This window comes from Physcomitrium patens, chromosome 22, assembly GCF_059467195.1.
Source record: "Physcomitrium patens ecotype Gransden chromosome 22, ASM5946719v1, whole genome shotgun sequence".
NCBI classification, from domain to species: Eukaryota; Viridiplantae; Streptophyta; class Bryopsida; order Funariales; family Funariaceae; genus Physcomitrium; species Physcomitrium patens.
This window is the reverse complement of record NC_143431.1, coordinates 10013614-10038433: the sequence shown is the minus strand read 5'-3', so window position 1 is coordinate 10038433 and position 24820 is coordinate 10013614. Positions and strand designations below refer to the sequence as shown.

General features: G+C 38.3%; 3 protein-coding genes across 10 annotated transcripts; 2 read left to right on the top strand and 1 right to left on the bottom strand.

Moving 5' to 3' along the window:
* Positions 1 to 1224: 1224 nt before the first annotated feature.
* On the top strand, positions 1225 to 4749 carry LOC112274681 (4-coumarate--CoA ligase). The gene is made up of 5 exons (XM_024504348.3): positions 1225 to 1795; positions 2144 to 3300; positions 3447 to 3645; positions 3765 to 3978; positions 4118 to 4749. The coding sequence occupies exons 2-5, from the start codon at positions 2188 to 2190 to the stop codon at positions 4320 to 4322; spliced, it is 1731 nt and encodes a 576-aa protein (XP_024360116.1). The 5' UTR covers positions 1225 to 1795; positions 2144 to 2187; the 3' UTR covers positions 4323 to 4749.
* A 2729-nt stretch (positions 4750 to 7478) lies between these two features.
* LOC112274657 (phenylalanine--tRNA ligase beta subunit, cytoplasmic) lies at positions 7479 to 13680 on the top strand. Of its 6 annotated transcripts, none has more exons than XR_002967478.3 (21): positions 7479 to 7620; positions 8073 to 8145; positions 8253 to 8308; positions 8405 to 8502; positions 8655 to 8784; positions 8969 to 9084; positions 9217 to 9283; positions 9488 to 9529; positions 9673 to 9714; positions 9890 to 9966; positions 10175 to 10301; positions 10421 to 10588; positions 10944 to 11060; positions 11159 to 11269; positions 11456 to 11590; positions 11728 to 11802; positions 11908 to 12015; positions 12186 to 12299; positions 12731 to 12814; positions 12937 to 13110; positions 13337 to 13680. XR_002967478.3 is itself a non-coding variant. In XM_024504314.3 (20 exons), exons 2-20 carry the CDS (start codon positions 8088 to 8090, stop codon positions 13009 to 13011), a joined length of 1800 nt encoding a protein of 599 aa, XP_024360082.1. In that variant the 5' UTR covers positions 7479 to 7620; positions 8073 to 8087; the 3' UTR covers positions 13012 to 13235. The 6 variants fall into 6 exon arrangements, 4 of the variants coding, with proteins under 4 accessions (XP_024360082.1, XP_090102223.1, XP_024360083.1 ...); XR_016499967.1 differs by having other exon boundaries at positions 7484 to 7598; XM_024504314.3 differs by lacking the exon at positions 13337 to 13680 and having other exon boundaries at positions 12937 to 13235.
* A 4406-nt stretch (positions 13681 to 18086) lies between these two features.
* LOC112274818 (uncharacterized) lies at positions 18087 to 22472 on the bottom strand. 3 transcript variants are annotated; one of them, XM_024504588.3, is made up of 6 exons: positions 21687 to 22472; positions 21310 to 21405; positions 20606 to 20918; positions 19948 to 20157; positions 19474 to 19731; positions 18087 to 19259 (listed from the first exon to the last, which is right to left on the bottom strand). In XM_024504588.3, the coding sequence occupies exons 1-6, from the start codon at positions 21815 to 21817 to the stop codon at positions 18813 to 18815; spliced, it is 1455 nt and encodes a 484-aa protein (XP_024360356.1). In that variant the 5' UTR covers positions 21818 to 22472; the 3' UTR covers positions 18087 to 18812. The 3 variants fall into 3 exon arrangements, with proteins under 3 accessions (XP_024360356.1, XP_024360357.1, XP_024360359.1); XM_024504589.3 differs by having other exon boundaries at positions 21310 to 21360; positions 21687 to 22471; XM_024504591.3 differs by lacking the exon at positions 21310 to 21405 and having other exon boundaries at positions 21687 to 22471.
* Between the last annotated feature and the right edge of the window lie 2348 nt (positions 22473 to 24820).

Here is a 24820-nt window from a genome sequence, read left to right as displayed (position 1 = left end):
GATTTATACCCAAGTTGTTTCATATAATAAATTAGATAAATTATGTGTTTATTAAAAAATAAAATAATTAAAAAAAAGTATATATTTATAATATAAACTAAAAACTAGAAAAAAAATATAGAAATTCCTTTTGCTTTGATATGATTGGAAAATTTTCATCACACTTTACATGTTTGGCAAATGTAAATTTGTAAAAATTGACGATTTAAGAAAAGGATGATGTAATAGGGGCTAAAATCTGTATTTGAAAAAGATTCATTGTATGTTCTATACGAATTATGATATAAACCATTAAACTACCTTAAAACTAGTATGTATATTCACTTCAAAATCATTCAAACTTATAGAAAAGCTATCATAAAATAGTGTTTAAAAAAAAAAAAAAAAAAAAAAAAAAACATTTTTCCCAATCCTTTCCTTGTTTTTTAAAAGCCACATATTCCAATTATAATACTGTACATCCGTCCACCATTCATACTATCTGGTCATCCAAACATCCATGCACTAATTCATCCACCAATCCATTCATCAATCAATCGTATCGGATCATCCATACTATCTGGTCATCCACTTATCCACGCACTAATGCATCCATCCAGCGGATTCACTCTCTCGCTTCAGTCAGCACAAGAGCATACCGCGTGGACGGCATAGGAGCGTCAAGGCCTTGAGCACATGCGCAAATCCTCGCGGTCAATGCCGAAACCCGGCGATGGAATCTCGTCCATGACAGTCAGAGCGGGGCTTGACTTCCAACCCCTTTGCGAGATTCGGCACAAAAATGTTTCATTCCTCATGCACTTTCTGCCACCTTTACGGACCAATGGGGACTAACCGCGCTCTTCAGTTGAAACATTTTCCTGCAACTGTTGAACATCATGGAACCAGGAGAAAGCACCAAGCTCCTGTTGACAATATGGCAACCCCCGCAGAGACATCCCTCGAGGGATGAACTCGAAGTCTCTGACTATCGTCGATTCCCATGCTGCTTGTTTTCCATATCGATCCCTCCGCCGCTGTCGCTGTTGCAGACATTACGCGGTGCAGTCAAAATGGGAAAAGGAGGAAAGGAAGGAGAAAAGTTCTGAAAGCGGTAGGAATTTGTCCAAGGTTGGACATCGCCTGAGGAAAGCCTACGCTGCGGATCCGAAGTCAGGTTCCGTGATCGAGCAAGACCAGGATGACCTGAGCCCCCAGCGTCTGAACGTCAGCCAGAACTCAGCGGGGAGCCCAACACCTGCATATGAAGAACCGTGTCAATTGCGAGTTTGTCTTGTGGAGCCGATCCGCAATCAATAGTCGCGCCAACCTTGTGGATAATAGCGCGGATCGAGTTAGATGCTTGTGAGCCTGCACGCTGAAGACCCATTTCTTGAGGACAGGTGTAATGAGTGATATTTATCTTCTTTCTCTGTGGAGCCATTACAAGGGATGAAAGAGGAGCATTTCAGGGGACTCAGGCCCAAGTATGCAGTGGCAATGATAGTGCAACCGAAGAGCAGGGAGCAGAACACGTGAGCGAGGGAGCTTCGAGGCCGTCAGATACCCTCTCTTCATCTTCGCAGTTCTGCTGATTTGTTTTCCAGCCTCCAACTGTAATTGCCAGCTTACAATTTTCTCTACCGTCATCCACAATCTCTCTGAGAAAGTCCCTTCGTTCCGATATTAGTCCACATTTGGTCGCCAAAGAGCTCGCATCAGTCTCTCCGCTCAAGATTTCATCTAGTCCCTGTGCACAACCCGACCTTGAACATCAATAGCCTCTGGAAGGAGTGAGGTCCTGGTTGCTAGTCAGGTAGAAGCTTGAAGCTCGCATTGAAATGTGCTGTGTAGTATGAGATCGCAATGTAAAAAAAATATTGTGATGTTTCCTGACGTTCGAGCTTCGGTAGAATAATTTTGATTGCTCTTGTAGTTCTACCAGAATAGTGATAACTTTAGCACCACGTGTGAGAGGGTTTAATGGGAGAGATACGAAGCTGTTGGTATGTCTGTTGTAGGTCGATCACTTTGCAAGCTAGCGGATTCTCAGAGGCTCATTGCTGTTGTTCTATTCGCGTCTATAATGATGAGAAATATACAGCCAGGCGGTAGCTCTTTTCTATCCGTTTTACAACTAACACAGTAATTGTTTTTTGAACAGATCGGTGAGCACATTGGTCCAGCCGGAAATTAAGAGCTTTGAAAATGTCTCCTAGCATAATCTCGGAGTCTCTCATGTCCGAACCCTTAACGTACTCGATTATGAAATCCCTACAATCTGATGTTCAGGAATTGAAACCTTCTCTCACTGAGTCCTGGGCGGAGACGAAGACGGAAAGTGCACCGTCTGATCAAGTACAAGAATTCATTTTCAGGTCCAAACTACCAGATATTTATATCTCCAATCACATGCCCCTGACTGATTACTGCCTCGAGAAGGTAACGCAGTGGCCCGACAAAGTCTGCTTAATCGACGGTAACACAGGGAGAGAGTACAGCTATGGCGAGATGGAGCTCACTTCACGGCGCGTGGCCGCAGGGTTGGCAAAAATTGGAGTGGAACAGGGGGGAGTCATTGCCTTGTTGCTCCCAAACTGCGCGGAGTTCGTCCAAGTGTTCCTCGGAGCTGCGAAGAGGGGCGCCATCGTAACCACAGCTAACCCATTTTACACATCAACTGAGCTTGCGAAGCAGATCATCGCGTCAGGGGCGACGGTCGTGGTTACTCAATCCAGATACATCGAGAAGCTGGCTGGTTTGAACATCCAAATCATCGTCGTCGATCAGTATGTCGACGGCTACTTACACGTCTCCGCGCTCCTAGAGGCCGACGAGGCTGAATGCCCGGAAGTCGACATCCACCCCGACGACGTCGTCTGCCTCCCATACTCCTCTGGCACCACAGGGCTGCCAAAGGGTGTCATGCTTACGCATAAGAGTCTTGTGACCAGCGTTGCCCAGCAAGTCGATGGCGAAGTGCCCCATTTCAATATCAATGTAGAGGACACTCTGATGTGTGTGCTGCCCATGTTTCACATCTATTCCCTGAACTCGATCCTCCTCTGCGGGCTTCGTGCCGGAGCCACTCTCGTGATCATGGCCAAGTTTGAGCTCTCCAAACTGCTAGAATTCATCCAGAAATACAAAGTGACAATGGGACCTTTTGTGCCGCCAATTATGCTCGCAATTGCGAAGAATCCCATCGTGGAGAATTACGACCTTTCCAGCATCAAGATGATAATGTCCGGTGCTGCCCCTCTTGGTAAGGAGCTGGAAGATGCCTTCAGGGCTCGGCTGCCCAACGCTATTCTAGGCCAGGTAACATACTCTATCACTCCAGTAATTCCTTTTGACATGTCTTCCTTTCCGAAACAGAAGCGCTGAAGATTTGAGGATAATTTTTGTGTATTGTATTCTAGGAACCGACAACTCATATGAGCTTGGATTAAGTTGTGAATTTGCAGGGTTACGGAATGACCGAAGCGGGCCCAGTACTGGCAATGAGTTTGGCATTCGCCAAGACACCCTTTCCTGTGAAACCAGGATCTTGTGGCACTGTCGTTCGGAACGCAGAGGTGAAGATTATCGACACCGAGACTGGCATGTCATTGTCATACAACCAGCCCGGAGAGATATGCATTCGGGGACCTCAAATCATGAAAGGTTTGTTTCCGTTCTCCTCGTGAAGTTGAGTAACTGTTTCACGAAATGCTCACACACGAGTAAATCAAGTGTGACCACATTTGCGCTGTATCACTAAACGTAGAGTTTGCCAACCTCAGGATACTTGAACAACCCGGAAGCTACGGCCTACACGATCGACGAGGACGGCTTTCTCCACACTGGAGATGTCGCATTCATAGACGAGGACGAGGAGATGTTCATCGTGGACAGAGTGAAGGAAATCATCAAATACAAGGGCTTCCAGGTTCCACCAGCAGAACTGGAAGCCGTCCTTCTTTCTCACCAACAAATCCAAGACGCAGCAGTGGTCTCGTAAGCTCCACCACCCTCCCCCCCTCCCTCCATCACCCCCTCCTTGCCCATCCCTACAAGCAGCAATTTAGATACCATCTCACAAACTACGAAACCTTGTCGAGTCTGCTCTACAACTAACCAACCCAATGCTCTGCAGACGCAAGGATGAGGTCGCCGGAGAAGTACCCGTGGCGATCGTGGTCCGATCCCCTGGCTGCACGATCACCGAAGACGAGGTGAAGGACCACGTTGCAAAGAGGGTGGTGTTCTACAAGAAAATCCACGATGTCTACTTCGCTGACTCGATTCCCAAGTCTGCATACGGAAAAATCTTGCGAAAGGATATCACCTTGAAGTTCTAGACAACACCGTGCAGGGTGTCTCATTCTTTCTGCTCTGTAATTATCTGTAAAAGAGATGCACCGAAAAACCGTGTATCCGCTCCATTCTTGAAGACGCATCCATTCCTGAAACAGCCAATCTTTCTGTGAAAATGACGATCTCTGCATCGATCCGGTGGCAAAGAGAGACTAGAAATGCGGATCAGATACTGGCTACGGCAGAGAGGTAGTCGGATGGAATCGTGAGCCTCCGGGGCGACCCACTATGATTTTTTTCCTGAGGAATAGTGAGGAATGCCTGCAACTAGATGATGAGGTAATCAGAAACAATTGGTTCAGTACAATATAATGTAGCATATATCACTGAATCACATCAGTGGTTCGAGGTAACATATGCCTCGGTTATTGACGATTTATATATACATTAAATTCTTTAACTTCTTTGATTCGTTTCTGTTTCAAATGTGCTAAGCATGACATTGTTGATTTGCCCATGGGGTTTCAAAGTTCGATTTGTTTTTGGTTCCTTGGAGGGTGAATACCTATCTTATGCAAATTGTTTATGTGTGAAGTTTTTAAATTGAAGTAGCATCTGAGATGTTTTGGTTAGACCTAGTAAACATGAACTATGAACAAAGTGTAAGTATTAAGACAGAAGTAGGTTTGATAGAAGTTCTTCTACATTGAAAACAATCCTAAATGTTATTGCAACCTAAATTATTTTGGTAGTCAATTTTTTGTTTTGTTCTATTTACTTATCATGTTATGCATAAATGCATTTTTAGAAGACATTAGTATTGTAGACACCTACATTTGTAGTTAAACCATGTACATAATAGTTTATTGTGTAAACAAAGGTCATTACTCACAACACATCAAGTGCTACAAACTAGTCACAAAAATATGTAATCTAAACCAAATATAAATGCACAATCAACACACGGTGTTGTAATACGTGAAGTCTTGCTTGAGGATGCTCAGGGCACCTGGCTGTGGAAGGAAGAATGGAAATTGCAATAACAAAATCCTAATTCTAATAGAATACTAACAATGTTCTAATTAGACCATAATAATGCTAAGCAAGCTTAATCAAATTCAAAAAAACCTCAAAGAAATTTCAAACAAACAATAAGAATTCTTAAAGAAATATTAGAAGGATCACAAATATCACTCAAATACATCTCAATTCAATCTTAATTTAATTCTAGTTAAAATCCTATTGAACTTCATTCAAACTTTAGGCCAAAACTAATTGAATCTTAAATCCTAATAAAATCCTAAATCCTAAATCAAACCCTAAACAAACCTTAAACCAAACACCAACCAAATCCTAAACCAAATCCTAACCAAATCCTAAATCAAACCCTAACCAAATTCTAATCCAAATCCTAAATCCTAAACCAAATCCTAATCCAAATCCTAACTAAATCCTAAATCCTAAATAAATCCTAATCAAACCCTAATCCAAACCCTAAATCCTAAATCAAATCCTAATCCAAATCCTAAACCCTAAACCAATTCTTAATCAAACCCTAATCCAAATCCTAAATCCTAAATCAAACCCTAATCCAAATCCTAAACCCTAAACCAATTCCTAATCAAACCCTAATAATTCCTATAATAGATTTAAACCTTAATAGCTAATGAAAAAACTGTTGATCTTAACTCAAATTTTTTACACTTCTTAAAAACTAAGTTGAAAAAAACCACAAAATTTTTGAAAATGATCGGAATTACCAAATAGGCGATAACCTCAAAAACGTGCTCGGGTATTGGTTGGCCTCCTTCTTCAACCTTGATGCCAATCTTCCAGAGCCAATATCTCTTCTTTGCACCGTTCGATTGATCTCAAAATTCTCATACACATAGAAAAACAAGTCTATTATCCTCTCACATAAGTTTCACTCTAATCCAACAAGTAGATTGCAAGAAATCTTAAAAACCCTCACTGGACCTAAAATTCTACTTTCTAAGACCTTGACCCACTTAAACTTCAGTATTCCTCAATCCAACCGTTAGATCGAGCTCAAATTCACAACAAATATTAAATCCAACTATAACCATAAACCTACAAAATTTCATGGGTAGATCTATTACAAAACACTTGAAATCACCCAAAACGTAAACCCTATTTTATTTCATAAAACCCAAGTCATCCGAAACAAACCTTGACTTTGCAAAGCTCATATAAAGTCATACCAACTCCAAATCACCCAAAATCAATGCCTATAGAAACCCTATTCAATCTTCTATCAAACTCTCTTCTCCGATCTGTCAAAGAGTCCCGAAGTCGTGGTTGAGACTCGGTTTTGTGCCTCAGGGTCTGATTCCGACCCTGGTTCATAACCGGCCCTCTCCGGGTATCAACATCTAGTTTTTTTAAAGTAATTTTTACTAGAATTTACTCTTAACTTCCTCCTAAAGATGTCTATATCATTTATTTTTCCAATCTACCTTATTTTTCCTTATTTTTGGCCCTACAAAGTAAGTAGAAGCTATTTTTTTCTAAAAATGCAATATTACTACTAAAAGTTTTACTACCTTCCTATCTTTTATCCATATTTTTCTACCTTTTCTTTTAACTTGGCTCTTCTATAATAAGATCCATATTATCATCTTTCACTATATAGTCGTGTTACGACACGACAACGGTCACAAAAATATGTAATCTAAACCAAATATGAATGTACAACCAATACACTCTTAGTGCTACAAACCAGTCACAAAAATATGTAATTTTAACCAAATATAAATGCACAACCAACACACTCTCTATCATGTACAATTATTTACCTTTGTTAATTAATAAAAGTCAATAAAAATCAAATGACTATTAAAAATAAAATATTAATTATGCACTATAAAACAAAGTTAATTCTTAATTTTTTTGACTAATTGTTGGAGATTGTTGATTTTTAGGAATAAATTATGGGGGAATATATATAATGCATATGACTCTATGTACAACGATAAAAATGGATAATGGGATGATAAAAGATGGAATACAACGATAAAGACGAGACATGGAAAGACATAAATCAAACAATGCGCGAATAAAGTAATAAGGAGCCCCGACAAGTGAGAAAGCACCAATCTAAAAACCCTAATTGCAAAAAGAACGCCTCCGAGAGGAAAAGAAAGAGTGGGGGCTGGCTCCGAAAGTCCAGTCCATGCTTAAGTGGAGGGACGGAGAGAGGGGTATAGGCACGCTTACATCAACTGCACCAGTGCTCCGTGTCGTCGTCGTCGTGAGCGTTGTTGTTGCGCTGCGATTGATCACCTATTACACTTCCACGGGTGCTTGCGGCGATAACCCTTGGTCTCTCTCTCTTTCTTCCCTACCTCGACTCACTATTTTTTAAGGTTTCAGATTTCACCTCATTGTACAGTGATTCGGACGAAATGAGCTTCCTTCTCCGATATTCTGGAATTCGAAGTTTGTCTTGATTATTCCGAGGTCTAGGGATGTAGTCCTGGATATTGTCGCCAGCAGGGAACTGTGATGCACTTAGACAAGAGGATTTGAGGATTGAATTCTGCTATTATTTAAATTGTACTAGACAAAAGGATTTGAGGATTGAATTCTGCTATTATTTAAATTGTACTCTTTTACTTCAACTACGTGAAGAAGTCGTGTAGGTTTTCATTTTTGATTTCCTATTATTTGTTATTTATTAAAATTGTCCCCCTCTCTCTCCTACAGAGCTCTTCTAACTGTTTAATCAGGAAAGGAACTGTGCTGAGGTGAGGAAGTTGGTGTTGTGTTGGCAGGGCGCACGTCTCGCCATGCCGACGGTTAGTGTAGGCCGTGATCGTCTTTTTGCTGCGCTGGAGCAGACTTACAGTAAGTGTGTTTTGACTTTTGTGACATTTTGGTTAGATTTGAGTTCTCTGAGGATTCTTTTGTTGGATTTGGACTGTGGTAGTGATATCGTGCTCACGTCGGTGCAGCTGATCAGGAATTTGACGAGCTTTGCTTTGAGTTCGGTATTGAGCTTGATGATGTGGTACGTGATTTCTCTAATTCTTTTTTATTCGGACATCTGTATGTTTTGAATTTGCGTCGAGCGTTAGTTCCAATGCATTGTGAACCACTTGTTCAGACAACCGAGAAGGAGGTGATGCGTAAGGAGAAGCATGTGGATGAAGAAGCAAGTTCAGATGAAGAGATCATTTACAAGATCGACGTACCTGCTAATCGGTATTTACACCTTGATCTTCGCTTTTTTTATGAAAGAGCCTTGCTTATGAAAGCTGTGAGTACTTGACATAATACCTCGAACTGCTACGTTTAGAAGGAACCTGACGTGCCCTTATATGCACTTGATTAGTATGTTCTGCATTTGCTTGCAGATATGATTTATTGTGCTTGGAAGGCTTGGCAAAGGCATTGAGGATATTCACTGGGAAAGATCCTATTCCGACTTTTCGTCTTTCTGATATCCCGAGACGTTCAGTACAGAAGATGGTTGTGAAACCAGAGGTGTGCAGTAGTTATAGCAATCTATTTTCTGTTCTTGGAAAACTTTTTTATGAAGCATTCCGGCGACTTTAGTCTTGTTCGCAATGAAAATGCCTTCATGATGACATTTCTGCGCTTCTATGAATTTATTTATGTAATTTTTTTGAACACGAGTGGTATTGATGCTCTTTACGCAAATTTGCAGACTTCGTCAATCAGACCCTTCGTTGTATGTGCGGTGCTGCGGGGCGTTACTTTTGATGAAGCACGTTACAACAGCTTCATTGACCTTCAAGACAAGCTTCATCAGAACCTGTGCAGGTGTGGTTTCACTTAAAACTTCGACCAGCTAGTTACTTTTGTAGCAAAAAGTGGAATTATTCCAATTACTCCTCTGTTCTGCCGAGTATAGTATCATAACCTCGCATTTTCTGTTATATTGCATGCTTTCAGGAGGAGGACTTTAGTTGCAATAGGGACTCACGACCTTGATGTAATTGAAGGTCCATTCACTTACGAGGTAATAACATGTCTCAACCCTCAACTCTCAACCGTCAGAGTCTCATTTTTGTGGTTGTTTGGACAATATTGCAGATGCATTAATACTTGGCCATAATATTTCCAATTCATTACCTGCGTATCTCGTTAGTTCTCATTTTATATTCGATTTCATGATTCCTTTTAGGTCTCAATAGATTGAATCATTTTGATATTTTTTGTGCAGGCTCTACCACCAATTGATATTAAATTCGCTCCTCTCAAGCAGGTGGGTTTGTTTTTATGCCTTGATGAAGATGGAACGTAATCGATTCAAAGTTGTTGTCAGGCCTTGTGAATTTGCATGAAGTCTATGTTCTAATTACTTGACGTATATCCTTCATTTTTATCATGGTTCTTATCCGTGTGCAGACAAAGGAATTCAATGGCGCTGATTTAATGGAGTTTTACAAGGTAACTTCTATTTAAGATTCGTGAATTTTTATTTGAAACAGTTCTGATTTATGAATTCTAGTAGACATTGTCCCTCCTGGTTACTCTGTTAGGAGCAGAATTTAAGTTCATCTAGAGGGGGAGAGGCAGCGAGAGAGAGAGAAACGGGACTAATTATGTTATATTGTCGTGACAGTCGGACTTGAAATTGAAGAAGTTCTTGCACATCATTGAAAGTTCTCCAGTCTACCCTGTAATCTACGACAGCAAGAGGTAATCTATCTGTGATGTTCGTTCTAGTATTACATGTCTAGTACTTGAAAATAAGAATAAATCAGTGTGTTAGATCAGTAAGTTCCCGCTAGACAACTAATTTATTCTGCAATTTTCATGATCACTTAATCATGAGCATAAAAACAACTACAACGGTTTGCTTCTTTCCTGTAGAGATTCATGTTCCCCTTTGGTTGTAATCTATCAGGAGAGTGCTGTCATTGCCCCCAATTATCAACGGAGCACACTCGGCAATTTCCCTGAAGACAAAGAATGTCTTTATTGAATGCACAGCTACCGATTTGACGAAGGCAAAGATTGTGCTGAACACCATGGTATGCCACTTTGCTGCTTGCCTCCTCTTTATTTTCCATTATTAGCTCTATTGTTCATGGCTATCAATGTTTAGGTGTTGATGAATTTGTTATTTTCTTGCTTTTATTGTGGGAGACAGGTTACTACGTTCTCACAGTACAGCAGTCCTCAATTTGAAGTGGAACCTGTGGAGGTGATCTCAGCAGATGGAAAGTCCGCACTATACCCAGATCTTTCACTTCGTACATTTGAAGTGGACATGGCATACATCAATAGAATTATCGGAACTTCATTGGGAGCAAAAGAGGTTTGTCATATCATCAATGTCATTGTGTACCTGAGTTCTGAAATTCTAACTCATTGCTGCTTATAACACCATTTAAGATAGACGTAGCGCTAGTATTCTAGGAACAGTTGAAGGATTCTGTCTTGGTAGGTAATGTGTGCAATTGAAGAAGTCTATGCTTATGGGTTCTGGTGTTTGTCTATTTATACCCTCTGATGGGTTGAACTTACTAATCGCCTTAAATCCATTGCTGAAGGATGATTAACTGGTGATCGAAGAGGTTGTGTGGAAGAATTTGTTGTACTGGTTTGACTTGTACACTGACGATGTAAAAGATGCACTTATTATTTTTATTTGCCAAAATTTTGTGTGGCAGGTCGCAAATTTGCTGAATAAGATGCAGCTTCAAACTGAGGTTCAATCTGACTCAAGAATTCGAGTGTCTGCTCCACCTACAAGAAGCGATGTTCTACATGCTTGTGATGTTGCCGAGGTGAGAATTCTCCTCCAGAGAAATTCCTAGCTTATATCTGGACGCAAGAACCGATTGATTGAAAAAAATGGTGTTCTCAAGGTTCTTTTTGTTTGCAGGATGTTGCAATAGCATATGGATATAATAATATTTCAAGGACTGTGCCGAGGTCTCACACGCAAGGGAAACAGCAGCCATTGAATCATTTCACTGACTTGATAAGAGCCGAGGTAGGATTTTTTTCTTGCGTTCGGTTTTGAGTCAATTTACTAAGTTTATGGCTAAATAATATTGCAGATTGATATGTTTGTTTGTCACGCACATGCGTTTGTGAGGGTGTTGTAGATGTTGATGTTGTTAACTTCCTGCTCACCATATCTAATTTCAAGCCGCTCTGGATGTGGTTACTCTCGCAGGTGGCAATGGCAGGGTTTACGGAGGTAGTTACGTGGATTTTGTGCTCTCGTGAAGAGAACTTTACTATGGTTAATCGAAAGGACGACGGGAATACAGCCGTAATCATTGGCAACCCGAGGACTGCAGATTTTGAGGTGGGATCTCTTTTCTAATTGCACGTGCAGTTGCGATTATCAATAACACAAGGTTGATGAGATTTCGTTTGTGGTAATTTGCTGACAGTCTCTTTTACGGTTGATACTTATTATTAGACGTTGCTACCTTATTACAGGTAGTACGCTCGAGTTTGCTTCCAGGGATGTTGAAAACGATGGGTTCAAACAAAGATGCACCTAGACCACTTAAGGTTATTCTCGCTACCTTTCCTATCAGCATCTGAACTGTGTTCGTTTGCTGTGCCCTTAGCCAAACGTGGATGCCAATCCTAATAAGGTGGGATATCTCATTGCAGCTGTTCGAGGTATCTGACATTGTAAGACTGGATAGTAAAAAGGACGTGGGTGCAGTGAACAGTAGACATCTTGCTGCTATCTACTCCAATATGAACTCTGGTTTTGAGGTTTGTTAGAGACCACCTTTTCTTTCTTCTTGGTTTTGCTGTAGTCTCAAGACAAGACGTTGATACATTTCTGCTTAAAAATATCTGATGTTTCTTGAAATGTTTTTGCAACACTCGGCAGAAACTTTTCTTGTTGGCTGCTAATTATTTTCGTGTGGGTATGAAATTAGGTGATTCATGGTCTTATTGACAGAGTGTTTGAGGTTCTTGGTGTTCGGCCTGCTGAGTTTAATAAAGGTTCTGGCACCTACAGTGATGATGGCTACCATATTGTCCCGTCCCAGGTACGTGTGTGTGTATGTGTGTGTACATATATACATACTATCTCTCTTTAAGTTGCCTATTTTGTTAAAGAACCGTCTGAGCTTTATGTGTGTAGATTTTACCTGCCATATTAGTGTAAGAAATTGCAGTGCTGTGTGCCAGTTTTTGCTTTTCGCATGCGTGTTCTTGTCATAATAACATGGTCTGTTATTTCCTTGCTAAAAGTTCTTTATTTAATAATATTTATAATAATGGTAAAATTAGTGAGGTGCTGAAAGGCTAGGGTATCCTAGGTTCCAGCTTCAATTAGTAAGCTAGAAGTACTCTTTGTTTGTCCTCTTAACAGGCGGGGAGGTTAATTCCTAGTTTGTAGCCGTTTGGTGTTATGCCTGTTATAAACACGCTCTACCTCACAATGAACTAAACCTGGATTTTCCCTTGTCGATTTCAGGAGCCTGAATATTTTTCAGGACGGCAAGCCAACATAATTTATGCGGGATCTTGCGTTGGCTCCTTCGGAATCGTAAATCCTGAGGTCAGTCTCGCATGTGCATTGATTTGGGTACTTGCTCAACTCGTTCAGTATGCATTTGGCTTTATGCCTCGATTCAAGTCCTGCTCACCACATTAACGTTATCACCTCTACTTTTGAAACAGGTCATGCTGCGCTTTGATATTACAGATCCGTGCTCAGCCGTGGAATTAAATATTGAACCATTTTTGCACTTGTAACGTTCTCGGGTTTCTTCCAACCCACATTTGCGTATCACACCCGTCTGTTCATACTGTGGGGATGTTGGGAGATTCTCTCTCCTATCGTCTTAATGCAGTGTAAGTGCACCGGCAGATTCCTGTTGGGGTTTATGCTCGGACATCTCGGTTTCTATAGATAGACATTATCGCTCTAAATAATATGGTTATTGAATCAATATTTACATCTATTGTTTGACACTAAAGCTGTCGTGATTGAAATGGTGGGTGTAGTAGTCTGTGTCGGGCCCTGTTTTGTTTATATCTCGTAATATTGATGAGAGTAAGTGGTCAAATATGTGTTCAGAAAATCATGAGTGATAACAATTCCAACCAGGCAGCTGGGGTGGCGCCACTCTGTCAGATCATCCATCATTAGGATGTGCAGTGCCGTCCATTGAAAGAACTTGTAAATTTCCCCGACCAGTTATTTTTAGCACAAGATTGCGCTGATTCTTCACAAACTGTATGAGGCATCCCCTCCCAGTGCATATGATTTTATGCATTTATTAACGCCACTAGCAAGCAACATCAACCGAACTATTCTTCTTAAATTTTGAGTACTTTAGTTGTGAAACAACTTGAACTTTTTTTTCCTTCGAATACATGTTGATCTTACATCTTCCAGGTACTATTTGGTTGTACCTCCAATTTTTGCTTCATGTGAGATTCTTGGATATTTAAAAAGTATTGTTTCAGAGTTGATGTGGATTCAAATTGTGGAGCTTGAATTAGATTCTGTACCTAAATTTAAGTTGATGGTCTATGTTATCTAAAATCGAGTATTGTTTATAATTTTATGAAATTTCAGATTTGAGTTATAAATGATACCAAGTTATAATATTATATTATATTTCTAAGTTATTTGATATTTTCAAGTTACTTTGTATTTAGTTTTGTTGTAAGTGTACATATTCTAAACTCTCTTTAGATGTAAGTTTATTTGGTAATATTTTTAATTATAAAATTTTACAAAGAATGGTGATTATATGTTGGAAAAGTCAAAGATGTGGCCAATTGAATTTGTTATATATTTTGATTTTTGTTTCTATTAAAGGTAGTTGATAGGTCCTTTCAATCATAAATAGTAGCTTATATCAAAGTAGTAAGACCATCTTATTATTTCATTATTATTTAAGTATTTATGGCTTCTTTCAACAAAACATTTGGATTATAATTAATAATAGTTTATATTTTTAATAGTATTATCAAATATTAAGAGTCTCTTTCAAGGTCATGATATGAAATGCATTATGTCTTATCATCTATTCTTAAGAATATGTCATTTTTAAAGATCTTCATCTTTATTACATTGCTTAAAAAGTTATGACAATTTCAATGATTTGTTTGGTAATTCAACAAACAATAATTCTTGAGTATTGAATTTGCTTGTTGTTAATTTTTTATTTCCTTAAGGTCACAATCTTCATTGAATCTACTTTGCTTTGTAACAAAGAATTTTTTATTCATCATCTTGGTTTTGAAGGATGTTATTGATAAAACACATCAATATTGTTTGTTGCATTGATAGGATTTTTGAATGGCTGTCATGTATATTCACTAGTATCATATCTATGCTAATGTACAAGATATTCCAACTATTTCAACGTTGTCTTAAGTCTAAAATTTCTTCTATTTTAAATTCTTGATTGTTGTCCATTTTTATAAGAAAATGTGGCATTTGTCCTTTTTTTGGTATACTTACTATCTTCTATGATAAAAAAAAGAAAAAAGAAAAAAAGGACATGGAATACATGATAGATTTTAAATATTGATCTAATATTTAATTCACCTATTTTGTTTGTCCATTAATTTGGAGATAGAAGACCAAAGATGATTTAATGTATACTTTCAATATTTTAAAAAGTCTTCTCTAAAATCTAAATACAAATTAAGTCCTTCTATTTGATATAATATTTCTTGGCAATCCATAATAGCAATAAATATTATCAAAAATAACTTTGGCTATTTCTTTATTTATGATAGTTTTTGCACAAGATACAAATTGTGTTATTTTAGTGAAGCAATTTACTATTACAAATATAAAATTATAAGAACTTAAGATTGATAAAAAAAAGTCTATAAAAATAATTGACCATAGTTGTTTTCATATAAGTAATGGTTGAAGAAGTCCATAAGGTCAATAACAAGTATTTTTTAATTTTAAACAAACATCACATAATTATACAAAGTCTTTAACTACCATTTACATTTGAAGCCTCTTAAAATCTATTGATATTAATTTCAATATCTTATTGTATCTAAAATGTCTCGTTGTAGGAAAATTTAAAAGCGCATAATTGTGCTTCACTTTCTATGAATAGTTTTATAGATAAGATCTAAAAAAGATAAAGAATAATAATCTATGACTTCTACATTTATGGTCTTAGTTTTCTTTATTGAAGATATTTCATGTTTTTTAACAAAGCTTTTATTTAAAAAGAAGCTAAGCCTCTTGAATCAAATCAAGCAAAAGCTTTGTGATTTTTAGATTCTAAACAAACATCTATTATAAAACAATGTGAGGTTTTTGAAGATAAAATATGACCTTTATTAGGTCTTGCATAAGATTTCAATTGCAAGGTGCTATATAGTAGCATAGCTATACAATAAAAGAAAAAATATATGAATTATATTTTAAAAAGATATGGGTAAAAAATAGGGAGTTAGTAAATACATTTAGTGTTAATATTGTTTTGTTTGTAAAAAGGCTTCTATTTATTTTGTAGGAGCATAAATAAATTAGATTAAAGTAGACTAAAAAAATATAAATATTTGCATCTTTAGGAGAGAATTAAAAGTGTTTTTTAGAAAATATTATTTTAAAAAAGCTAGAAATTGGTATTTAAAAAGGATTGGTTGTGAACCATAGTCAAAACTATATCTTAAGACACAAAAATGCACACCTATTGCAAATCCAGTTTTTTTTTTTTATTTTTTTATTTTTTTTATTTTTTATTGATTGAAGAACAATATCAAAGATTAAACTTGTTAAAATATGTTTGACTATTGTTTTAAGGTGATTTAGATAAATAATAAGTATTTAAAGGTTTTTTAAAGTTAGAGGTTTTTAAAGTGATTTGAGATTTTGAGAAATAAAAAATAATTTATATATTTTAAATTTTTTGAACATTATAGTACTTTGATAGGTGAATATGTGTAGAATTGTGAATTGGCTTATTAGTAATGTGGCTTGTAAATTTGAGATCAATCAAACAATTGGATTAAAAATTATTAAAATTCAATTGAAGTACCAATTGAATTTTATTAGTCTCTTAATTAAATCAATTGTATTAAATCAATGCTTAGGATCTTAAAATTTGGATTTCAAGAGTTAGTGAAGATTTCTTTGATCTTGCGAAAGTTGCCAATCTAATTGAGATAATTTTTTTTGAATTAATAGTTTATTTAGTTTTAAATATTATTGTGATTTTTGAGACAATGAAACAAAGTTTGAGAGCAACACACAAAACTTTGTCCATCAAGTTTGAACAATAAAATAAAAAAATAAAATTTCTTGTAGATTAACATTAAGGTTGGAAAAAGAAGATGGCCAATATTCAAATAAATTAGAAGTTTTTTTTCCTAATCAATAAGTTGAATTTTTAAAAGATTTCTTTTACTTGTTGTTAATCAATAAATTGCAATGTGTATATATTTTAAAGTAAAATAAATAATTTAATTAATAATTTATGGAGTTTTAAAACTACTATAAGATTTAATTAGATTTAGATAGGATTTGGTTTAGATTTAATTAGCACTTAATTGAAGTGTCTTTAGAATTTTATTATAGTTTGTTAGAATTTACATAAGATTTGGTTAAGATATTATTAAGATTTGTTAATATTTAACTAGACTTTTATTAGAGTTATTAGGATTTGTATAAAGTTTTATTGGATTTATTAAGATTTATCTAAGATTTTATCAAACTGTTTTTAGGATGTATTTAAGAATCTTTATAACTGTAATATTAATTAAAAATATATTAAAATAAAAATATCAAAGTTTTTGTTATTACAATAAAAATGTTAATAAATCAAAAAATAATTAAACATTGTAAAAAGAATCCTTAAGATTTTCATTGAAGTTTTTATTTTTCTATTTTTTTGTGATATTTAAAAGTTTTTTTTTTTTTTTTTTTTTTTTTTTTTTAAATAGATTTTTTTGAAGATTTAATTTTTTTAAAAATAATTTATAAAATTTCAAATGGCAATTAACTTGCATCAAAGGACCTTTGTCTTGGCTACACCACTTTTTAAATCCTCTACAATTATGAATCAATAAGAAGCGTTGTAACAAAGTTTCAAAAGGATGGATAAATGTTGGAAATATCATGAAGCTAAGTTCAAACTTAAATCCCAAATTTTAAGTTATTTATTTTCAGGAAGAATTTCCAATTTATTTATCATGTGGTTTATTTAAAATGTATCCATGTCAGCATGTTAAAGCAGTTATGTGCTTATACACACAACTATATAATCCTTCATCTTTGTAATGTTAAAAGTAACTTCAAAATCTTCATTAAAAGTTGGCACTTATATCATACATCAAAGCCATTCAAAAATTGAATAAAAAATATTTATTCAGTTTTACAACGACTTTAAATATATGCTCTAATTTATAATCAAATCTATCAATATATTTGTAGCTACAATAATTTAAGTATGATTTTACAATACAACTAATCATAAAAACTAACTAATGAAAAGAAATTAGACAAGATAGCTACAAAAGAAAAAAAGTTCTATTCATTGGAAGTAGATATGTAAAAAGTTATTGAAGGCATGTACCACGTAGTACAATCAACATGTAAGATATTGTTGACAAGTTCCATAGAAAACAATTTTCATAAAAACATAAAATCATCAAATTCTTTAACTCATACTAGTATGTTTTTTTGAAATAATTTCATAGTAAAGGATATTCCAGTACAAATTTGACTTATTCCGATAGGAAGAAGGTTGGAGTATTTGGGAAAAAATATAACAGAACGATGCAAACAATCTTCTTTCGCACTACTGAATTAGATCTTAAAAGTCAAATATACTACAATCATGTTTAAAATCACTTACTTTATTTTGGAACATCAAACAGGCTAAAACTTTAACATGCGCACTAATTTGAAAACAAACTTTGCAATTTCACACAATCTAAGTACAATGTAAGTACAATCCGAATTTCCGAGGGTGAGGAACATCACAACTGTGGCCACTCATGCAAATGGAACTAGAACTGCACTCTGAGTCCATGAGCTTTAGGTGTTGCACGCTGTTGCGGCTCATACTTGGCATTGCAGATCATCGCTGCCGAGATGTTGTGCTCTTCTGGCATGCTCTTCACTTGCCTTGAGTGATCATGGCGCATGGTGTTGAGAGTTCGTGTTTGATGCTCTGCATAGGAAGTGACTCGAATGGGGGAGGACATCGACCGTCTCTGTAGAGGAGGTTTTGAGGTGCACCGGACCGATTGCCGAGTGTCGGTTTTCTAAAGAATTCGAGTAGATTTACTCTTTTTCGGCTTGATTGGCACCGCGAGGTGTGTGTCCACGACCAGGATCTGATTTTTGTGTTGTGAAGCTACCTGATTTCCAGCTGCACCTACCTTCCCTCTCTAACTACATGCAGGTTGTGTTGTGCACTTCCAGGGCGATTTTTGGAATGATCGATGAGAGTGGTTCATTCGAATAAGGTCGCTGGAATTTGGGTCATTTTCTAGTCGAATCGATGTTAATGGACAAAGTTTCGCGGGTTGTAGGTGGTGAAGAAATGGGTTTTGTTCGCTGCTCACACGGTACAAGTGAAGCCAAGACAGGAGAAGATGGAGACCAGGACGTGGCGTAGTTCGATCTGGTTGCCGCGGCCAACAATGTGCAGCAATCCCTCCGCCATGTGGAAATGATGGATGTGGTATCTGTAGATTGCGAGAATTTCTTCTTCGTCTGTGTTAATGAAGCATTTGTAGTAGACGTTGTCCCTGTCCTTGGTCCCTTTGATGAACAGGTTCTGCAAGTCGAGGTCGATCCGGGTCGACCCCACAACCTGAACGCTCGTCCGGTACTTTTGAGCTTGATGAGCCCTCTTGTTTGATTTTACACACTTCTTGTTGAACCTGAGCAGACTGCCTGCCATAGAAGCAACGTTGGCCACTAAAAAATCATTGTACGTGATGAGCACCGTGTTGTGTGCAGCTTCCCAGCCCCAAGCTCCTTTCTCAATCTTCACGCGATCGGCCTTGCACATCAGATGACAAGCCATGGTAATGTCATGCATGCGCTCTACCCATCCCCCCATGTGCAAGCCAAATCACTCACCATAATTCAAAATCCTTCGAGCTTAGTGAAGGACAGAAACGTGACACATAATTCAGTTGAACCCGAGCAATTCGTCATTGTAGGATAAGAGTTTCCTGTGCAGAGATGATGCTGAATGGATTTCAGTATTATACCAGCAACACTTGCTTGTATCCACGTTCACTGCTCTCGACTCTCGAAACAACGCCCACATCGTCCGAAAGCCATGTCCGAGGGTACGTAAGCTCCACAGTGTATAAGGACTTGCCATAAATTTCCGTTATCGGAGTGACCACTCGCTTTTCTTTGTACAGCCTCCTCGCAATGTTGAGCACAGGCACCGAGTAAGTGCTGACACCATAAGAGAGTCGCTTTTCTCGAGGACAGCCGCCCGACTGACAGTCATTCTCACTCTGCAAGGCCCCAAGGCATATCAAACCTTGAAATTAGGAAAAAAGAAATGGTACCATGTATTTTTCGCGCCGATTCAATCTCTACGATTCCGTGTGCATTCTCTCTAGAAGTGCAGAGGCCGTCTACTCTTACCCTTGCCTGGTATGATCAGGGAACGTCACCAATATACAACGAGAGAACGATTTGAAATCCACGTAAATGGATTGAAGGCTCACCCTCTGGAACTGTTCACAAAGCTCGACCTTCAGGTTGTAGAACCGGCAAGCGAAGTCACCAAATTTGAAGTGAGCCTTCTGTCCCGTCACTCCATGAAGTGAATTTGTCATCGCCTGGAAGAACACCTTTTCGGTGAAGGCATAAGCCTTGCTCGCATGCAACAAGACACCTTCCAACAGCTCCTTATATTTGTCGAGGCAAGCACTTCCCTGCTCAAAGCACAATCCGCAGAATTTGTTTAGATAAGATCACTATCAGAATTGTTCCAAAGTATCAAAACAAGAGGCAATAAGCAGTATAAGCAAGTGGATCATTCATCTGGAGTTACTCATTTAGAAGTAGCGACGCTTCAGTACAAAACAATTTACAGAGCGAAAAGTACTGGTGTCGTGATAATCAATTCGCTTATTTTGAGTACGACCTCAAAGAGATTATTGCCCTCTCTATAAATCTCTTAATCGTAACTGCAAATGGCCACTTGAATGCACTCCTTTATGAATGCCACTGCGCGTCGTAGTTATAAACTCACAAAAATTCGACGCTTCACTGTGCAAATATTTCAATAATTACGACCACACGAATCATGAAGACTTGACACCGATTACTATATCCTGTGTATGAATGAGAGTTCCTAATAATGTTTCAGTGGAAATTCACCTGTATGACAAGGAGAATATCGTGCAAGCTTTTCAGCGTTGTACTAAACTCAGTGCACTGTTTCCTACACAGTGTTGAAACACAGTTCAGCAGTTTGCATTTGTCGATCACTGCCTCCACTACCTTCACAGCGGTGTAATCGATGTCCAAGGTGTAGCCCAGAGGTGACGATGGACGATGATGTTTGAGACCTGTGGTATAATCATCCTCCTGGTCCTCGGGGAATAAGATGCCCTCCTGCAACAACTTCACGGCTCGGGAGGCTCTTTCTTTCTCAACTTTCTCGTTCAGTTCAAGCTGTGCGGAGAAGTGACTGCTCACAATCCCAATTCCATACGCTCACGAGGTCAGCACTAGCAATGGACGCTGTTACAACTTTCTATTGTATTTGCGAGAGTAATAATTAATAATTCTTTTGCACATGGAGGAACAAGACATGTCAGATGCGACCACTCAGCCTGGTTGAAAGGTCATGCACAGGAAGTGGACCTTTAGTCCTGCGATCGTCTTTCGAATCCAGAATGGTACAGCGTAATTAAGCGTTCGCGTCGCCCGTAAAATTGTAACTTTCCTCAATTTACAGGCTAAAATTCACTAACTGAAAAACATTCATCTGCGACTTAAATGTGTAGATATGAACTCCGAGGCATCAGTTCTAGATTCGATTCGCAATTCAGCATTGCAAGAGAAGGAATCCAAGCTACCTGCAGTTTTCTGCTGGTTTTAAGTTTGTGGTCTCCTCCTGCGGCGAGATTCTGAATATCGAAGGAGATTGCAACATTAATGTGCATCGACTAGTGCTGTGTTTAAAACGAAAAGTACCAGCCATATGCGCACTGTTATACCGACATTCAATAATCCAGATACGAATGCAACACCTTGATGAATCTTTCATTTTTTAACATGTACAGGCTGAATGAAGTTACTTGGAACGACAACCTCAAACCTGGCGCTAAAAATGTGTTATGAACATAACAACCTTCACAAATTAGCAATTAAATAGCCACCAGACCGTCACATGAAGTTGCGTCTCGCAAACTGTATTCAATCATAAGTAACGCAGTAGGGAGCAAAATAATACCTGGCAGCTTGGTTGATGAATCGCGTAAGAACGGCGTTCTCTGTACACTGAATGGCCTCCTGCTCTTGGCTGATACCACTCATCCAGCAATTGAATAACTTCATCTGATTCACCTGCCCGAAAATCTTCATCTCTAATCCACCTCGTCACCTCTTCGACAGCAACTAACACGTCCAATTGAGCTCGAATTCCATGCAGCAATGACCTACAACTCATAAGTAAGACGTGCCCCGACAGCGCATCCCATCCAAGGGAAGAAGGTCGCCGCAGGTAAGCAGCTCGAGAGCTGCTGAATTACCAGCAAAGACGCCCTTTCTCTCACCAACCGGCAGCAATTCCTGGTCGGAGCACCAGAATCTTCGACCTGAGCAAGTTCATGCAAAGCTGCTTTCCAGAGAGATTCAACCCCAAATACCGCTGCGTGGTCCGTGATACCAGGACGTGGAAAATTCATACCAGGCGCGCATACTGTGGGTATGGACATGGCAAGATTCAAACTAACGAAGACCAGGAAGTTTTGCTGTCCGTGCGTATCGCTCCAACCTCAGGATGCTACAGACTAGACCTCCACACAAATCCAAGCTGCGGCGTCGGGCTTGGATCATCGGGTGCTAGCAACGCACATCCCTGAACTTCCATGAGTGACGTCCTCAGCTGACGCGGCCTCACTGCGAGATTCCTAGGAATTGTTCAGTGCGAGCTCACTCTGTTTCAATCAATCGGAGCAGTCTGCAGTCGAGCAGCGCTGCGGCAACCGGGAAGATGAAGATGGAGCAGGGGAGATGGGTGCGCGTGGTGAGCAACTTGGGTGACATGTCTCTCACTCTTTCGGTTTTATCTAGTTCCCCCTTGCATTTCTCATAACGGAAAGTTGGTGGCTGTATCGTTTCCGCTAACTGCCCTTAATTTTCCTTTTTAATTAAAAGTACGGAGTTACAATATATCCGTTTTTCGAAGATATAGATAATTAGTTCATAGATTAATATTGTACGATAGAACTTCTTACACAATGTGAGTGGCCTTGGGATCACTATGAAATAATAAATAATGGAGGGGTTATGCCACCAAGTATTTGTACCATGTGGTGGTGTCACGTTATAAATTTAGACATGATTAAACAAGAAGTTATAATCCTCACCATAAAGTTACAGTAATTCATTGGCTCGATTCACATCACTATTTTCTTATCAGCCGATAAAATTTCAGAATGTATTCCAGAAATGTGATTTTTTTGTTGCAAACGAAAGTTCTTACTGATATCGATGTTGCTTAAAAGGTTATTTGTTTATTTATTTACAAATTTATTTTTACATTATGTATTTGCGACATAGAAAAAAATTAAAAAATAATCTCTTTGCTATGAGTGATTTGTTTTTGTTACAAATGTATACAAATTCATCCGACATGGTCAACGTTCGGACCAAGCACCGAAGTGGTGCCGATGACCAGCAAGAATGGACGACGCAAGGTGAACGCATGGGGGTGAAGGACAGAATCTTCATGATTTGGACCCTTTGCCCCAACGTTGTGGTGGAACAAGCTTCAGTCCTGACCTGTCCAGATTCAAAGCAGCCCTCCAGATTCCATAGATTCAATGCAGAAGTGGATGCGGGCACCACCACCATACGCATGTGCTGAACTCTTCATTCAATGCAAAGCAGACCGTGGTTACTCAAACTACCAGTCTCCAACACTCTTGTAATTTCTCCAGTTTCGTTCTTCTTTCTTTTAATATATATATATATATATATATATATTTATTTTGTGGCACAAAAGAAACAGCTATTTCGTATCGTCCTTTCTCCAGTTTCATCGTATGTAGCTTTAAGCTTTTTGGATCGTTAACAACGGAAGTTTTTGCAGACGACCCATCTGCAGTCATGACATTGTCGTAATTACCTGCCGGGTTTTTCTCAGCTGAAGAAGAATGTACGTGCGCCTCCAAAGTCAAATTTAGTTCTTGTTGTGCAGCGCCTCTGAATCGTTCGGTGTGCTTCGTAGTTGTGACCATCTCATGCCGCTGCGTGGCTGATGGACTTTCCTTTTTTGCCAGCTTGCACGCTTCGATCATCCTTCTATTCAATTATTGAACCCGGGTTCGGCTTTTCCAACACTCATCTGTTCGCATTCATATGAATGATTGCATGTGAGCAGAAAGTGTGGTATGGTGCGAACCCAAGAAACTGACAGGTGGAGTCGGCTTCAGCACAAAGACAAACGTGAACAGATCGGCGTGGATCTCATGCCATCGAAGGGCTGGCTCACAGCATAAATTTCTAGATGTGGACCGTCAGAACCAGGTCAAACTAAACATCGCCTTCATCCGGCTTTCGCATGCTATGGTGATCCTCTGCGGCGCAGGAGCTCGAACCAAACCGACGAAGATTCATCAAGCTGCAGTGCTACCGCTCTGCCGATCCCTAAAGCTCCACAAGGTCTCCACAACACTCCGATCGTTGCCCTGGAACACGTATACAATTCAAAGTGTTAGCTTGCCCACCTGGGTACATGCAGAGATGCTCCGGCGACTTTCACCGCATAATCAGTCCTTCACTGTGAAGATTTATGAACTTTGTTTAATCTTTTGACTGTTTGCTGAAACTGGAAGGTTGACATTCAGGCCACAAGTCGGGAACCACACAAGGAAACTAGATACTGATTTTGTGACGATCATGCAAGTGGTTTATTTCACCTTGACAACATCGTCACCTCCATGGCTGATTCTCCGGAGTGCATGAACATGGAAGAATCTTGTACTGAAAAACTAGTGAAGGAAAACTAGTATTGTATCGATTCTTGAAAGTAACATGAAGATACAATATTAACGTAAAAATCGGTAAGTCATTTTTTAATTAGATTTTTCAAATAGATGACTCTTATCTAATTGATTCTATTGATTTCTAGAAATTGAAAAGTTATGTTTAAAACATTAATATTTATTTTTTAAAGTTTTTTTTTTTGTTTGTAGCTATCTTAAGTTGATTTTTTTCCTTGTATATGTTGATTATTTATCCCAATACTAAATTATATGAAGTTATAAAATTTAATGAACTTGATCAAATTCTTTGCTTAAAAACTTCATCAAATTGATATTTTCTTAAAAAGAAGTAGAAATTAAATTACTACCTACTATA